At 35.7% G+C, this 19,321-nt stretch overlaps 1 protein-coding gene across 3 annotated transcripts in view; it reads right to left on the reverse strand.

The window, feature by feature from the left end:
• Positions 1–15,085: 15,085 nt before the first annotated feature.
• Positions 15,086–19,321, reverse strand: part of ranbp3a (RAN binding protein 3a) — a 30,210-nt gene continuing 25,974 nt past the window's right edge. For 2 of the 3 annotated variants that reach the window (XM_084101979.1, XM_084101978.1), the window contains exons 16-18: positions 18,102–18,244; positions 17,839–18,016; positions 15,086–16,571 (exon numbers count right to left, since the gene is read on the reverse strand). In XM_084101979.1, coding sequence (XP_083958105.1) covers positions 16,522–16,571; positions 17,839–18,016; positions 18,102–18,244 — 371 coding nt within the window. In that variant the 3' untranslated portion in view covers positions 15,086–16,521. Of the gene's footprint in view, positions 16,572–16,717; positions 16,729–17,838; positions 18,017–18,101; positions 18,245–19,321 lie in introns of all 3 variants that reach the window. The other variant, XM_084101980.1, reaches the window with a different exon arrangement.

The raw sequence follows: 19,321 nt of genomic DNA on the forward strand, positions 1-19,321 counted from the left end.
TGATGACAAAATGGTCCTTTTGAGTGAACTATCCCTTAAACTGATATTTCATGCAAGCTATTTTGTTTACAATATAAAAAATTAATCTAAATTAGTAACTGATTTTAGTAACAAATAATTTGGCTGGTTCAACTTGGCTACATTGTTACACACACACACACACACACACACACACACACACACACACACACACAAATAAGGTCTGGTCAAGTAAAAATAACATTAAATGCACAGTTTCACTTTTTTAAATGTACAAAATAATTCCAATAATGATCAAGCTGAGAAATAACAAAATATCAGCACAATATCAAAATGTTGTTTTATAATCCATTTATATCTTAATCTGTCACTCTGCGGTTAATCGTATTGGTTCTTTTACTTTCTTTGGAGTAACTGCAAACAGAGTTTATCTGTCCATCCATATGGCCTCAGTCTTGTTCCACCTGCTGCAGTGGGACGTCCTGTTAACCCAGTGTGCGCACTGACACACACACACACACAGCCTTTCAGCTCGAGCATTGTTGGACCCTGTTGACCAACTGCAATAAACATTGATGCAATGCATCTATATAACAAACTATGTATATTTATTAAAGAGTAAGTTATGGTATGTTTATTTATTTAGATGTAGAATCACTGACTTAACGAGAACATATTATTTATTAATTTTTTTGGTGCCAAAAAGATCTCATATGTATTACATTCGATATATAACATGTTTAATAAACTGTATCAGCTTTAAAACCAACCCTTTGTGATTTATTATACTGTCATGCTTTTATTTATTTTTTTAGATTGTTACTATTAAATTAATATCAATGCACTTTGTACAGTAGCAGAAATATTATGAGCTTTTACGTCTCAGCCTCTGACAAAAAATTAAAAACCTGTCAAATAGTTACAAAAGCTGTACATTTTCCTGTTTCGTCTATTTTATTTGTTTTGTTTTGTTTTCAGAAGAGCAGTTTTGTGTGGTTATATTGTAACAGATGGACAAGTGTTTGAATGCTTGTGTGCTACACTTGTCTAATCAATGTTATTAACTGTACAAATGTGAAAATAAGAACATTAGTCATTGTCATTTATACCGAAAGCTGTCAACAGAAAAACAAGCGTTCTAGCAGGAAACACAACTTGACAAGAAAAAAAACCATTCATTCCGTCTGCTGCAAGTCTCTGAATGTTGTATATTTTAAAGTGAGGTTTCACAAACTTCATTTCCATCCTCCTCTCCGTCTCACTGGTGGATGATAAATGTAAGTTGAGAAAAATGAATCTATTCAGGACAACACATTACCCATAATCCCCCGAGTCTCAGTTCATAGTGAATGGCCATTCCTGACACAGATGCATTACTGTCACCAGCTCTTGGTGTACGTGAATAAATGCCAGTGTAAATATACATAACACACACTTGCAAACTCTGAGACTTTGAGACTCAAAAGACTGTGAGAGAAACTGGTCCTTTAAAAATGACATGCATTTACAGTACATTACAGCATTTAAATTACACAGCTGTGGGATCATTCTTAGGAAACTATCATTTGCCATTGTGTCTTCAGTGGGAGAATTCTGCTGTCTAAAGCTGAAGGAATGTCACACATTGTTTATCCAACTTTATATCTTTGTGTTGACTTTAACAACTAATCTATTGACTCTCTTCAAATAAGTTCATATGGAAAAATAAGCTGGAACACATCACTAGAAAATCTTTGATAAAGCCATACTCAACATACTCAGGGAGGACTGAATGATTTAGACGTCGACAATGAATTGGCTAAAAATTAAACTGAGCTGGAGTTTTGGATTTGGATGCCTAATTTGATTTTTAAGAAGGAAATTAAAGGGATAGTTCACCCTATAATGAAAATTCTGTCAATAATTTACTCTCCCTCAAGTTGTTCCAAACCTATGAGTTTCTTTCTTCTGCCGAACACAAAAGAAGATATTCTGAAGAATGTCGGTAACCAGACAGTTGACGGCACCCATTGACTTTTATAGTATTTTACACTCACCTAAAGGATTATTAGGGACACCATACTAATACTGTGTTTGACCCCCTTTCGCCTTCAGAACTGCCTTAATTCTACGTGGCATTGATTCAACAAGGTGCTGAAAGCATTCTTTAGAAATGTTGGCCCATATTGATAGGATAGCATCTTGCAGTTGATGGAGATTTGTGGGATGCACATCCAGGGCACGAAGCTCCCGTTCCACCACATCCCAAAGATGCTCTATTGGGGTGAGATCTGGTGACTGTGGGGGCCATTTTAGTACAGTGAACTCATTGTCATGTTCAAGAAACCAATTTGAAATGATTCGAGCTTTGTGACATGGTGCATTATCCTGCTAGAAGTAGCCATCAAAGGATGGGTACATGGTGGTCATAAAGGGATGGACATGGTCAGAAACAATGCTCGGGTAGGCCGTGGCATTTAAACGATGCCCAATTGGCACTAAGGGTCCTAAAGTGTGCCAAGAAAACATCCCCCACACCATTACACCACCACCACCAGCCTGCACAGTGGTAACAAGGCATGATGGATCCATGTTCTCATTCTGTTTACGCCAAATTCTGACTCTACCATCTGAATGTCTCAACAGAAATCGAGACTCATCAGACCAGGCAACATTTTTCCAGTCTTCAACTGTCCAATTTTGGTGAGCTCGTGCAAATTGTAGCCTCTTTTTCCTATTTGTAGTGGAGATGAGTGGTACCCGGTGGGGTCTTCTGCTGTTGTAGCCCATCCGCCTCAAGGTTGTGCGTGTTGTGGCTTCACAAATGCTTTGCTGAATACCTCGGTTGTAACGAGTAGTTATTTCAGTCAAAGTTGCTCTTCTATCAGTTGAATCAGTCGGCCCATTCTCCTCTGACCTCTAGCATCAACAAGGCATTTTCGCCCACAGGACTACTGGATGTTTTTCCCTTTTCACACCATTCTTTGTAAACCTTAGAAATGGTTGTGCGTGAAAATCCCTGAGCAGATTGTGAAATACTCAGACCGGCCCGTCTGGCACCAACAACCATGCCACGCTCAAAATTGCTTAAATCACCTTTCTTTCCCATTCTGACATTCAGTTTGGAGTTCAGGAGATTGTCTTGACCAGGACCACACCCCTAAATGCATTGAAGCAACTGCCATGTGATTGGTTGATTAGATAATTGCATGAATGAGAAATTGAACAGGTGTTCCTAATAATCCTTTAGGTGAGTGTATAGTATATTAGTCAATGGGGTACATCAACTTTTTGGTTACCCATAATCTTCAAAATATCTATTTTTTTGTGCCCAGCAGAAGAAAGAAATTCATACAGTTTTGGAACAACTTGAGAATGACTAAATCATGACACAATTTCCATTTGAAGGTGAACTAATTATATTACCAGCTCATAAATCCACTTTTTAAAAATAAGTGCAATGTCTTCAAGCAAGCAACAGTGGAAAATTTTACAGAACAATATGGGCTAAATGCATCTAAACAGAACTTTATAACAAATATTATTCATAATCTGTTCTTAATTAAATCTGACACATTTTATAGCAATATGATTTGGAATATCGGTCAACCATTTACACAAGGTGTAGCATTTTGGATATAAAATGTACAAATCAGTTTATGAGAAATTGTATTGGTAATAATAACTCAATTACTAAAGCTTATTAGAAGTCTGTTTATAAATTAATCATTACTACCATTGTAATAAAAGTTTAAGTTCAACCAAAACATTTCGCCACTGTCTTCCTTTTGCCAAGAAGTGAAAGAATCTCTCTCTCACCTATTTTATTTTTGTTCATACACTACACATCTTTGTCTTCAAATATCAGCAACTTTATTTCGTATGTTTTATCAGACTATCAACATTTTTGTCAAGGTTTTTTTTTTTTTTTTTTTTTTACTGTTTCCACAGTTTGTATGATGGGGAAATACCACATTCACAAAGCAAGACATCTTAAAAGTTAAACCTAACTGTAAAGTAATTGCTTTAGATTTACATTTACTATTAACATCAATTAAAGGTACACCATGTAACTTTTGGCCCTCTAGTGGTTAAAAACAAAACTGCATGCATTTTGCAGAACAACATTGTTTTGGTTATGCTTCAGCTCCGCGTGACCGCGGGTGAATATGACCCTTCACAATAGATCATGCTTTACAATGAACTCTGTTAGAGAGCTAGTTGTGGTCAGAATTATTTTACGATTTTTCTGAATGATGAACAATGCAGATTTTATGTTTACAGCCATCTTTGATCATATTTACCAGGGGTGCCAATAATTATGACCACAACTGTACCTATGGCAATTCATCTGTTCAATAAAATACCTTACTCACTTGAGTAATAAAAACACCATCACTGCGTCGCTTTTACAACTTTTCAAATCCCTCGGTTCTCGCCATCTCCAAAAAACCAAGCCGATGTTGATTCTTGTTTTATTACGAGCTCTGTCGCGTCCGGCAGACTCTCCTCTTTTTTTTTTTTCTTTTTTTTTTACGGGTGATTCCCCGGAGGTTCGTGATTTAGCTGCTCCATGTCAACCTTTCTCACTCATCGTGACATCTAACCTCTGCCACTCTCACACCATACATGCGTCAAAGTAGCCGGAGCAACTTTTCTCTATTTACGAATATGACAAGACACGGACAGGCGAGTGACGCATGTACACAATTTCCCACGATCCATCCAGAAGGGTCTAAAAAATATAAACACTTATAACAGACTCATCATAGTGAATCAGGGTAAGACAAAAACACGTTTTTTTTGACAAACATTTGAATTGTGTTAATTTTGAACAAAAGAAAATTACATAGTGTTTCTTTTAAAAAAGCTCTAATAAAAAGTTTTTAAAAAATCCCACATTATTGACCTACTTTTAAACAAACTGTATTTTTTCTTTTTTTTTATCCCCCACTTGTTCTAATTCTGCGTAATGTTGTATTATTATTGAAATAACTCTTGTATTTAAATTTTAAATAAAAGTATATAACAATATTGAATCACAGTAGTTGATAGATTTAACTTGGTTATGCATGTAATGCAAACCAAATTTTAAAATAAGTTTACATTTATTCTACCTAAAATGAGCTTTTATTTAAATGATTTTACTGGTTTTAAGAGGTGGATTCCTAACGTCTATGAATGTTGATGGCCCAGTTACTTTGGGTCTGATACCTTTTCAAATGAAACTCTAAAAAAGGTTTTGCCCTGGAATGTTCAGGCACAAAGGGTGCCGTTTCCTGACAAATGCTTCAATAGGCAGAGAAGGCAGTTGTGATTTAACATTAAAGCCTGTACGAGCCTTTCAAGACTCATTTATGACTTTTCTATTTTTATATTGCTTATCTAACCGTAAGATTAGATTTCTCTTTCCCCTTATGTGGTTCTTGCTGTGTGCTAAAAGAGTCTAATGCAGTGTAGCCTCTAATCTATAATATAAATTAAACAATCCAGGCTTTATTTCCAAACATTTCAAACACAAGTTGAAATAGCCTACATAGTGATGCTGTAATTGGCCATGAGCAGAGCGCCCTCTGCTGTCCATTGACAGAGAGAAGCACGTAGTAATAGACGGCTACAGGCTTGTTTGACTTTGAAATGAGAATGCATGTAGACGAGAGATTCTGGCGAGCCTGCAGGGTGATCACACTAAGCAAACACTGCTCTGCTTTGAGGAATCGATCACTGTAATTTGGATGGTAAACTCCTTTGACCCGTGTGAGAGTGTTACGTTATCTCCTCAACACAAACATCATCTATCACTGCCAGGCCCTTCTGTTTGCCTGGACTCTGTTCTGTCATTATACAGTGTCTGAATCTCACTGGCCATCTGAGTGGGTCACTCGGGTGAACCCAGACAGACTAAACATGTCGTGAGTCATTATTTCCGGTGACGAAGCTGGTCTCGATTACCTGAAATCAAGGCTTTGGGCTCAGTTTTCATGTTAAAGTGATCACTGATTTGGTTGTCAGTGCATGAGAAGGTTTTCAACCAGAACAGTCTCATTAAGAGCTCTGATTGTCTAATTTTGTATCAAGAGGACTTCAGTGCGAAACTTACGTAACACTACTCAGAAAAGTATCGTTGCCCGTGTTATTTTTTCAAGTCACCATGAAATCAAAATCGAGAATTCTTGTTTTTTAATGGAATATTGCAGTATTCATTGTAAATTATTTATCCATGCACATATTTTTTAAATTCATGTGCACTCGTAATCTTTAGAGAAAATAACTTCCCCTCCCTCTTGCAGTGACATCTCTTCTCTTCTCTGATGATGTGTTCACTGACAACCTGTCAATCACAGCCAATGCAAACCACAACCATCCGATCAATTCCCGAAGGACAAAATCAAGTCCCGCCCTACTTTTTTGTTTGTTCCAGAAGCCGTTTCGCTTGGATATACATCCCAATAGGGATGAAAATACTATCGCCAGTTCTGTTTCATGCTGACTTCAAGCAGACAGTTTGTCTATTACAGAGTCCCTAAGAGGACAAGTGACAGGAAAAAAAAAATTGAGAAGGGAAGAAAAGTTATATTTTAATGCTTCTCCCACAAAAGTATTGCGTTCCCCCAAGAAACTTTGCGTTCACTCGCAAAACATTTTGCTTTCTCTCGCAAAAGTATTTTTAAACCCCTTAGAGACTTTGCGTTCTCTCACAAAAGCACTGAAATATATTCGGATTACTAGTCAGACTCTCTAACCATTAGGCCACGACTGTATTTCAATGCATTAGTTCAAAGTTCACATTCGCAAAACCTTTGTGAGTAAATGCAAAAGCATTTAAATACAATTTTTACTCCCATCCCAGTCCGCAGGATACTGCCACTGCAGGACTGGAGTTGCAGAGCCCTGCCCTTTGGGGACATGATGATGGAAAATATGAGATGGGAGGAAAAATTATATTTCAATGCTTTTGCTTTGCTGCGCTCCCTTGAAACACTATAAAAATCCATTTTATACTTTCAAAACGAGAATCAGGATCTGGTAAAACTCTACAGAGCCCCTAAAGCAGGGTTCACCCATCTCGGTCCTGGAGGGCCGCTGTCCTGCAGAGTTTAGCTCCAACCCCAATTAAACACACCTGAACCAGCTAATCAAGGTCTCACTAGGCATACTAGAAACTTTCAAACAGGTGTGTTGGAGCTAAACTCTGCAGGACAGCGGCCCTCCAGGACCGAGATTGGTGAACCCTGCCCTAAAGGGACATGGTTTGGGAAGTCAAATTATCTTCCAACGCTTTTGTGTTTCCACAAGAAACTTTGCATTCAGTTTTGTGTTCTTTGCAGTTTGTCAGGGAAGCAGAGCAATTGCAGAGGGAATTTTTTTTTTTTTTTCTTAAAGGATTAGTTCACCCAAAAATGAAAAATCTGTCATCAATTACTCTCCCTCAAGTTGTTCCAAACCTGTATGAGTTTCTTTCTTCTGTTGAACACACAAAAAAATATATATTTTAAAGAATGTTGGAATTGACTTACTATAGAAGTCAATGGCTGCCGTCAACTGTCTGGTTACCAACATTCTTCAAAACATCATCTTTTGAGTTCAACAGAAGAAAGAAATGTATACAGGTTTGGAACAACATGAGGGTGAGTAAATTATGACAGAATTTTCATTTTTGGCCAAACTATCCCTTTAATTCTGATTGTATTCAATTAGACTGTCAATTAGACTGACAAACTCCAATGTATGTGGCAAGATACATTAGACTACAGTCACTTTTGCTAGCACGTCCACATTGGTTGTGATTGTAATGAGGCAAACTTGTGTACATTCAAAATGTGTGAGACTTACCAATGGCAATTCACTATTTATTATGTTTTTCACAAGGGCAGTCTCCAAATCTGAACACATTCGTCGCACACAACAGCATAAAAAAAATGGAAAAGTCTGGTATAAAGTTTTGCTGTGGCCAGTACATTACAGCAAGAGAACTGACTGTGTGGAAACGTGTCATAAGAGGACCATCGACTGGCTAACATCTAATTGTTTGAAAAGTGATTTTAATCAGATTTAAACAGATTTGATTCATATAGAGGTCAGAAAATCATATTTTCTATCAGCTTTTGTGAACATAGAGTGATTCATCAATGTGTTACTCATTCCACATTTGAAGCGGATATTTTGCAGAAAGCATTGAGAACATAGACAATATTCAGGCACAGATTTGCCCTTGTCTGCTAATAATTAGCTGATTAAAAATGACTCTCTTTAGAATGTAATCAAAGATTAAATGATGGCTCAATGTGAGCAGTACAATTCCAAACGCTTTAACCAAATGAGCCAAATCTCATAAAACAAAGACCTGAGAAAAATAGTGAGATTAGACAGATATTTAAAATGTAGACTAAGTAAGCTGACTTTAATACAGAAAAATAGATTTAAGTTACACGATTCAGTAGAGAACAGTCGACATAATATGAATCCAAAATGAATAAATAATATGTCAAAAAATTGAACGGATTCCACAGCTCCACCGCGAGCATGCTAATGGAGAGGGTAATTATCATCATCTCTGTCGGTGATTCATCCGGGGAACATTTTCTGTGGTTGACCACATTTGTTTTGAAAGGGAACAGTGAGGAAACCCACAATCAGCGCTGAGAGACGCCGCACACGTACTCATTACACTCACGAGTATGACTACGTCCATGTATACAAACGTGCGTTTCAAACATCTGTATCCATAAACATTCAGACAGAAGCGAGATGTGGCACTGAGGCTTCCACCACCTTATTGTGTCTGGAAGAACGAAAACTAAGGTGTTAAAATTTCAGACTTGAAATCCTGCAACGTCATTTGCTGATGCACAAAAAAAGAGGAATATTATAAAGGGTCATTTTTGTCAGTGGCACAGTAAAATAAATAAAAAAAAATAACATGAAATTAAAAAATTAGTTAGTGTCCACATGAATTATCCACATCAAGAGACATGACTGTATATTTATGAAGACTTTTCTAGAACTCATGTTTATTGTCCTAAAGCTGTTAGCATGAGACACTTTGACGACTTCTGAAAGGTATAGGGGAAAGTGTTCCTCACAGTTCATCTAAAATGCTGAATTCAAGGCGTCACGCATGCAAACTCTTTCTCAGCCGATCCCAGATCTCACCAAAGCTGACATATCACATCCTCACTGTTAAAATAAACTGAACTGAAGCTGTCCAGAATGAGTGACGAGTTTCAGAACTATGGAAAATTACAGAAATGCCCCAGTGGAGGAGAAGCACAAAGATATTTTCACATATCAAACCAAGCATTGAGGATAATTGCTCTTTGTGTACTTTCTTCTACTGTACATGTTTTCATTGTTTTAACTTCATTGTTATGGTCACTGTGATTTTTCCAAGTGCAACATGTTCCTGGATCAATATATTCTGTTGTAAGCCTAAACTTTACATAAACTGTAAACTTGTCCCTCAAATCTGATTGGTTGATTGGAATGTTGTTCCAGGATCAACAAAGATGTTGATCAACATGTTGCATTTGGTGAAATCACATTCAACACATTGATACAGTCAAAAATACTTCTTTATCCTGATAAAAACAGAACAAAGTTACACTGGATAACAAAATATCAAACCAAGCTTGATCAAATCAAAGACTTGGGGTTCAGGAGTTTATTTTAGTAAATGTTTGAAGTCAGTTTCACTCAAGTTCACTCAACCACAGGTGTAGTTCATTAAGTTCAATACAAGCACAATCACCAGCATTTGTTGCATATAATGTTGATTACAAAAAAACAAACAAACAAAAAAAAAAAACTTTTTCTAGCTTGAGTCTAGGTAATATGTGAGGTGCCAAACTTTTTTTTTTTTTTTGCTAACACTTTATTTTGACAGTCCACTTTAGACATTGTTTACAATAAGTAACATTGCACCTACATGTCAGCTTATAATCCCTAACCTAAGAGTCAAACCCTCTAATGAGAGTTAGTTGACATGTACACTACCAGTCAAAAGTTTTGGATCAGAAAGTCTCTTCTGCCCACTAAGGCTGCATTAACTGTATTTAAAAAAAAAACAAAAAAAAAAAACAATAATATTGTCAAATATTATTATAATTTAAAACCTGTTTTCTATGTGAATATATAAAATGTAATGTATTCCTGTGATCAAAGCTGAATTTTCAGCATCATTACTCCAGTCTTCACACATGATCCTTCAGGAATCATTCTAATATGATGATTTGATGCTCAAGAAACATTTCTCATCAATGTTGAAAACAGTTATTTACATTTTTACTTCAGGATTCTTTTATTAATAGCAAGTTCAAAAGAACAGCATTTATCTGAAATAGAAAGCTTTTGTAACAAACACTACCTTTCAAAAGTTGTGGGTCAGTAATAATCTTTTGTTGGGGGAGAAATAAAATAAATCAATCCTTTTATTCATCAAGGATGAATTAAATTATATTATATCAAAAGTTACAGTAAAAATATTTATAATGTTACTAAAGGTTTTATTTAAAATAAATGCTGATCTTTTAAACTTTCTATTCATCAAAGAATCCTGGAAAAACATTTTCTGACAACTGTTTTCAACATTGATAAATATTTTTTGAGCATCAAATCATCATATTAGAATGATTTCTGAAGGATCATGTGACACTGAAGACTGGAGTAATGATGCTGAAAATGCAGCTTTGATCACAGGAATAAATTACATTTAAAAATATATTAAAATAGAAAACAATAATTTTAAATTGTCATAATATTTAACAATATGACTTATTAATCAAATAAATGCAGCCTTGTTGAGCAGAAGAGACTTCTTTTAAAAAAACATTAAAAATCTTACCGATCCAAAACTTTTGAACGGCAGCTGCAAAAGTGGACCACTGAAATGAAGTGTAAACTGACATGTTCCATGTTCTGTTTGTCAAATGTCAATTACAGTTGCTGCTGCTTTGCCTTCATCACAAATTAAACTGATCTTTTGTTTTAGTTCTGCGTTTAGTGCTTCAAATTGATTGTAATCAAGGAGTTAAACAGCAGAGGATTTAAAATGACCAGATGTAACGTTACCTTAAAGTCAGCATGAAACCGTAATTTTCTTTTCTATTGTGACGTATAGCAGTGAAAAGGCTTATCGTAACAGGTTTCTGGAGAAGAACAGTTGAAACTCGTCTGGCTATTAGACAACCCAGCCCTCGTGCCATAAAAATAACAATTGTCCATTTTGTATGTGACTCTATCAGTAAGTGGCAGATTGGAAGAAAATTACCGTCGTAATTTTATACCGTCGCAGTAAAGCAAATAGCAGTGGGCATGAACATTTAAATCTCTTCAAACCGGCAGTTTGTTTAAATAGCAGAATACAGCCAATATCTGTTTTTATTCTGTGGCTATTTGTACACAAAGCCAACCGTCAAAGATTTGCTGTTGTTTCTTAACCATGCAGTTGTAGTATAAATTAAGCTAATATTAGTTTACAAAAAAAAGGTTCCAAACATCCATTAACAAAAATAACTTGCTCAAAATGGCCTTGACCTTTAAACTGTTTAAGCGCGAGAGAATGGAAGAAAACAGAAGATATCTTAAAGTACACAGACCTCCACTGTTACCTCTGCTTAACCATGGCTCTGTCATATTAAAATCAAGTTAAAAATGGAGAGTTTGTGGGTTTTAGTCTATGCTTGAGAAACTGAGGTCATCTATATGGTAGTGAGCTTTTAAAGCTGACTAAAGTAATAATAATAATAATAATAATATTCAACATATGTACACATTTATTATATGGCTCTCTGGAATACTCCATTTTAAAGTGCCCCCATTATGCTTTTTCGGATATTACCTTTTATGTAGTGTGTAATATAGCTGTGTAATATAGTCTGTTTCATGCTAAACCTCAAGAACAAGATCATTGCAGAGGAATATTGTTTTGGTGATTATGCGAGTTGGGCATTGGCTTGGCATTGGCCATAAAATATACCTGCCATTGAAATTGTCAACTATTGTCAAATTTTTATTTCCATGCACTTTCAGTTTGTATGTTCATGTTTTTTCCTTGGTTTTAGTTTCTGATACCCGTGTTCCCACTTCTAGTTTGTTTCCATTGTAACTTCTTATGTTCACCTGTTTCTAGTTTAGTTCCCGTATGTAGGACCTTGGCTTGATTCTGCCCTTTGTCCTGTATTGTCTTTGTTTGAGTTGCCTTTGTTGCTGTAGCCACTATTCAGACTGTCAGTCCTAATCCAATTGAAATCTGATCATATTTAGCAAGTGTGAATGGCAAAAACATCACATGAAATGCGATTTTTACAAATCCTTTTTGAGCTACATTCATATGTGGTTTGAAATCCAATTTAAATCACATTTCTGAAAATCCATTTTAGTCTGACTGCTCCAATCAGATTTTGCGTGGATTTTACACAACATGTTGTAAATAAGACAACATCTGTATTGCAAACCCCTCCACGTTGCTGTTGTTGTGGGGTTTGCCTACCAACACAACGTTATTGGCATAGAAACCATTCTGGAAAACGAAAGAGACGAAAGGACACAAATTGGATATGAACAGTTACGATTCACAAAGTAGACAGTCAATAATTTAGATCAGATTCCAATCAGATTTGGACTGAAAGTGTGAACATAGCATATGCAGAGCCAACTCTTAGACTACGGTTGTCATAAACGTACTGTGTTGATACGGACTTTATCAACTGATGATAATGAAATGTTGGCCCTAGACTGACTGACTTATAAATAATTGTCTGTGTTTTTGGAGACGGAGTGTAAGTGTGCATGAGCTAACAATGTGTGCAATAGTTAATGTGGCCAGTCAACTATATTACTTGTGGGGGAAAAAAAATCACATTTAAAAAAACTATATGCTGATTCTCATATCCTTTCAGAGAGCATTTATCTCCACAGGTTGACTTTTGCATAACATATCTTAAAATTACCAAAATTATGAATACTTAAGTATTCATTACTTCAACAAGCTCATTGTTTCTGCATTAAATTAAAACATTTTTGTATTACAAAAATACATAACTTAACCAGTTACATCTGATAACAGATCACTCTAAATTGTAATATGGACACTTTCTGTAAAGCTGCTTTGAAATGATGTGTGTTGTGAAGAGCGCTAAAATAAATGTCAATTGAATTGAATTATGAGAGTCTTTTCCAACTGGGAAATGGACAAAACATTAATGGCTCCTTACACTAATGGCACACCAACATTTCTGACCAATCAAATTTCTCTTGAACAAGAAATCCTCCCTAATACCACCAGCCTTTGAATAGCAATGGCAAGCAAGCTGGCGCTGAGGCGTCATTATAGACACTTTACAGAAAACTGCAACCAGCAAAGAAAAATGTAACATATTCAAGGAACACTCAGACAGTGTAGAGATTGCAGACAAAGAAAAAGACTTTATGGAACAAAGGCGGTACAGGTTTCCAAGTGGCAGAATAATGTGACTTAGAAGCAGCATCATATTTCACATGTAAAATCAGCAGATGTGTGTATGTGGAAAAGTGAAATGGTCTGAATTATTTTTAATGGCAAACATGAATACAATATATTTCATTAAAAAAGAAATATGATTGAGATGCTGGATGCATAACGGAGAAATAAAAAAGGAAGAGGGAAGAAAGACAAGATCATTTGCATATTCTAGGTTTGGGTTTTTATAATGGTGCAACTTGTCACATGGTTAATGGAAAACAGAAATGTCTATAACCGACCAAATATATGCCCACATTATTACATGTTTCAAATTCGTGGGTTAACAAAAAGACAAACTTATTCCAGTGAAGCCAACAGATGTTTATTCCAATAGCAGCCTAGCCCTTCTAAATGATCTTTAAACGCTTCCACCAGAGTGAAATTGTATATTTAAACCACGAGACCAGTGCAGTTGAGTTGTTCTGGACCAGAAATAGCACCGGCATGTTCACAGTCTCTCTAAGGTCTATACAAACAACCCAAAAAAGACGAGAAAAAAAAAAAAAAGTGTGTCCTATACATCTGCTGCCTCTAACACACCGAATGTAAACATTTACAGACATTTACAGCAATCAAATCGCACTGAGCAAACATCTGTTTTGTAAACCTTTAGCCCTGCTAGTTTACGTGCTTTCATATTAATGGGAAAAATCTAACTGTATAGAAACACATTCATTCTGAAGGAGAACAACAGAATGTAATGCTAAAAGCAAAGCAAGTACAACACAAATATGAACACAAAATAAAATAGTTAAGTGCTGTAGTTGGTATAAACACTAAAACCTCTGCAAACAGGACAAAAATATTATTTAACTTTTAAACTGGATAAATTTATAACAAAGGCCTATTTAGCATTTTGAACAATGTATCTACATATCTCTCGTTTTATTTTTTAACAATATTTTAATTAAAGCGTATTTGAAGAGTATACTACTATAAAACTACAAAATGTAACTTGTTCTCATCTGAACACATTTAGGTGAAAAACAGAATGAAGGATGATTATTTCAACTCTTTCTTTAGTCTTATTATCATACACTACACGCCCTGCTCTTCCTGGCATGGCAGGATGGAGCAATGGATCCTCTGCTTCAGACACATTACAGCATGTGTGTTGACAGAAAGTCAGACATTGTTGTCTATTGTAACATTTTGTGAATATGCTACAAACGAGTACCGATCGCTGGCAGTGTATTAAGGATTTTCAGCAGCAGAGTGGGAAAAGCCCTTCTTTGACTACATTGTGTGAGGCTTCTGTATGTTGTTTGGTAGTAATGCGCCTTATGAGTGATGTCTGACCCACACTAGCTGACACACCTGCCTTCTAGAACTTAAGATCAGGTTGTGCTTCTTCAAAAAGAACTCTTACAACTTTATAAAAGGGCAAAGCTTGCAAAAAACATCTAGGTCACATTCACCCTAAAATCAAAACAAAACAACAACAAAATTATTATTACTTATTAAAATTATTGTTATACAATTGTATGTATAACTGTAATATAATATAATATAATATAATATAATATAATATAATATAATATAATATAATATAATATAATATAATACATCAATGAAGCCTAATTAAAGGCCATTCATGTGTTTTGTATTATGGTATTTTGATAATTTTTTGACAAATAAGAACACTAGAGTTTTAAAAACACAAATTAGCACAAATTACAGGCAGTATAACAAATACTAGTATGATGTTTTCTTTCATATTCAAGTAGACTGCTGAAAATTGAGGTTGGATGAATGTTATCTACAAAAATAAGATCTTAACAAATGATTCAATTTTAGTGTGAATTACGACCCAGATATGTGAGAGTCAACCCAACAGGCCGGCTCTAAACGCTCCGCAATCACAAAAAGTGATTCCACTCTTTAAAAATAAAATAAAAATAGTCCAAATGTCAAACTAATCACTATTTTTTAACAAAATTCCTGTTAAATGAGACATTCTTTCACTAATTTAATGACAAAAACTCTTCAATAAACAAAATATGTTATGAAAAACACTGTAAATAGTATTATTGTAGTAACAGACAATACAGAACCAATTTTATGATAATAATTAATGTCATCATTAATAAGACATTTTGCTATAAAACTTGCGATCCTAAACCATGTACAATACTAACTCTTGATATACAGGACATTTTCATAAAAATATACTGTGTGAAAAGGTACTATTGCATTGAAACTGGAGGATAATTTACAGTAAGTATTTATACAACTCTTCCTTTTGTTTGTTGGCGAGGTCAACCTCGCCGTGATGATTTTTAAAAAGTTGAAACGTTTTACCCAAAAATGAAAACGGTCTTGGTTTTACACACCCTCATGTCATGCCAAACCCATGTTCTGTGAATTTCCAGAACCCTCAAAAACCTTTGCAGCATATAGAGCTTTGAAACGACAAGAGAGACACAACAGAATTTTCATTTATGGGTAAACCTTTCCTTTAAGTAAACAGACTAAACAAATTTGATACAATATGAATAATGTAATAAATGAGGTCCACTTAAAGCTGCATTGTGAATGTTTCTGATTCTGACCTCTGTTTAGAGAAGAGCAGTCTCATGAGTGATCAGCTCTCTTTCAACATTGTACTGTTCTACAGCACTATATGAGCAAACTACCGAGTAAACTAAATGCTGCATACGCATCCCATGACTCATCTGAAATCCTTCTGAGATCTAAAGTGAGTGAGGGAAGATTTAAACAGTGCAGCTGAAACTGAAACTGAGATGGTTGGTCTCTGCGTGCACTCTATCCTGTTTCCACTCAGGAGGGGATGGAATAATTAAGTCTCACATAAACGAGTTATGACATTTAAGAAATCTTGATGGTTTACTAAAACACTAAGAGCCTCTCATTTTCATCAATATGATGACATTGAGAGCGTTACGTGTGCAGTCTTTTTTTGCGGTTAAAAATGCAATAAATAAAACCAGCTGAACACATGACTATAGTACACCTGAAGGAGTTTGGAGAAAAACACCTGCATAGTATTTGAGCTGATCAGAGGGCTGCAGTGAGGCATTGTGGGATAGAAAACAGCAGCAGGCTCAGCACTGTGTGTCACCTGTGGATGAACACACACCAGCCTCTGGGGTACCTGAAAATAATAGACAAAACCGGATTAAATTTGCAAAGCACAGATTTCATATTTTGTTTAGTTTATATCTCGCAAGTCTGACTTTTGTAAACTCGCATTTGCGAGAAAAAAAAAGTACGAATTGTGAGATAAAAAGTCGTAATTACCTTTTTTTATTCTGTGGAGGAAAGGGAGAGATAAGTGCTTCACTTAAAAATCTAGTTTAAAGTTTGTGAAAGCAGTCTCAATTCATGAACTTCAAATTTCCATTTAAGGACAGAAACATTTCTTGTTTTATGGCTTTTTTCTGCATATTGGTTAGACCACATTGACTTTGATTTGGTGGACAAAAAATACATTATTATTATTATTATTATTATTATTATTATTATTAATAATAATAATAATAATAATAGTTATTATCATAATAAGAAATATTAAAAAATTACATCAAACTACTTGCTTTTTTATTTCATTTAAAATTAGGCTTCTTTTCCTATGATATCAGTATCAACTGGATGTTTTTGACTGCAAGTCTCCAAAAAACATAAAAATACATTTAAATTAAAAAATTAAAAACATGCTAATTTAAAAGATGTATTCAAGTCATTTGATGTAAGAATTTTTTTAAAAATGTTTTAATAAATGAATGTGGGCAAAGAATGATTTAATTTTTGCTGCTTATGGTAATCTATGGATACATTTCATGCTTGATTTTAAGGGCATTTTTTGTTTTTTTATGATAAAAAAAAAAAATCATACAAATTTGTGCAAGGTTGTCCTTTGTAAAATCTGGGTCCTGAAGCCAAATCTATTAGGAACATCTGCTTTAAAGGAGTAGTTCACTTTAAAATGAAAATTATGTCATCATATAATCACCCTCATGTTGTTTCAAACCTGTATGAATTTCCTTCTTCTGCTGAACACAAAGGAAGATATTTAGAAGAATATCAGTAACCAGACAGTTTTTGGGTCCCATTGACTTCCATAGTAGGAAAAAAATATACTATGGAAGTCAATGGGACCCAAAAACTGTCTGGTTACTGATATTCTTCTAAATATCTTCCTTTGTGTTCAGCAGAAGAAGGAAATTCATACAGGTTTGAAACAACATGAGGGTGAGTATATGATGACAGAATTTTCATTTTAAAGTGAACTACTCCTTTAAAGAAGCATAATCTTTATAATAATATAATTCTTTTTTTGCACCTTACCAGTGTAGAGCGTAAACATCTTTAGTGGCAGTTGCCACAACCACAAGCTCATAGAATTTGACATGAAAGATTACCTGGATCAGGCGTAGCCGCTTTGGGGGGCGTGCGGGACTCGTCGTCATCGCTGAAGCGGATGACCTCTCCGGCGGGGGGATCCGGCTGGCCGTCAGACTCCTGACCCCCAATGCTCCTCAGCGCCAGGATACGATGATGCAGGGCTGCAAAGAGCTGGGCAGTGTCCTTAGAGCTGGACTGAGAGATGAGATGAGACCACATAAGACCAACCACTTAACACTCACTGTTCACAGCCTCTCATTACGACTGTAATCATTCTTACAGATATGAGGAAGACTTTGACGCCATGCTCGTCTGTGTCCATGGCTGTTATTCTGAGACTCTTCTCGCTGGCTTTATCCACCTGCATCTGAGGCCAAAGCTTAGTGTTGAGGATCACTCGAAGACTTCCTTGAGTCCGCATGACTGCAAGCCACAAACAAACACCAGGATCAGAAACACTACACTGTGAATGAATTACACCTATGCTCCTTTTAAAACTTGTGTCTGACAAACATGTTTCATGAGAATTTGTTGCAAATTTGCCAACCAAACGTTTCACACAGTTATAGGTCGGTCTGTATATAGGAAAGATCAATTAAAGGGATAGTTCACTTTGAAATTAAATTTTGGTATGTTTTAGCTTACCTCAAGGGCATCCAAGATGTAGGTGTCTTTTTTTCCGCAGTAGTTTCAATTTTGATATTTTTAGGTCAAACCGTTCTTGTCTGTCAGTCATATAATGCAGGTCTATGGTCACTGTCTCAAAGAGCATGCACAGAGTCCAAATTAAAACAATTCCCCTTCGTCCAAATTAAACAATTCCCCATCGTAAATACACATTGATGGCCTAAGACACGAAACGAGCGGTTTGTGTGAGAAAACGAACGGTATTTATATCGTTTTTACCTCTTATACACAGCCACGTCCAAGTGATCTGAGGGCGCGCGCGCATCCTGGTGTGTGACGTGTATGCAGACTGGTGCATAGATATATACACTAGATGTCGCCTTAAAGACATTCGTTCCAATGAACTGCCGTAGACAAGGCAACATCTAGTGTATATCTATGCACCAGTCTGCGTACACGTCAGATCAGATCACTTGGACGTGGCTGTGTATAAGAGGTAAAAACGATATAAATACCGTTCGTTTTCTCACACAAACCGCTCGTTTCCTCACACAAACCGCTCGTTTCGTGTCTTAGGCCATCAATGTGTACTTACGATGGGGAATTGTTTAATTTGGACGACGGGGAATTGTTTTAATTTGGACTCTGTGCATGCTCTTTGAGACAGTGACCATAGACCTGCATTATATGACTGACAGACAAGAACGGTTTGACCTAAAAATATCAAAATTGAAACTACTGCGGAAAAAAAGACACCTACATCTTGGATTCCCTTGAGGTAAGCTAAAACATACCAAAATTTAAATTTCAAAGTGAACTATCCCTTTAAATGACCAGTATTTGGCCATTCTGAAACTACTGGCATCAGCCACT

This window comes from Abramis brama (assembly GCF_963993115.1).
Source record: "Abramis brama genome assembly, chromosome: 23".
NCBI classification, from domain to species: domain Eukaryota; kingdom Metazoa; phylum Chordata; class Actinopteri; order Cypriniformes; family Leuciscidae; genus Abramis; species Abramis brama.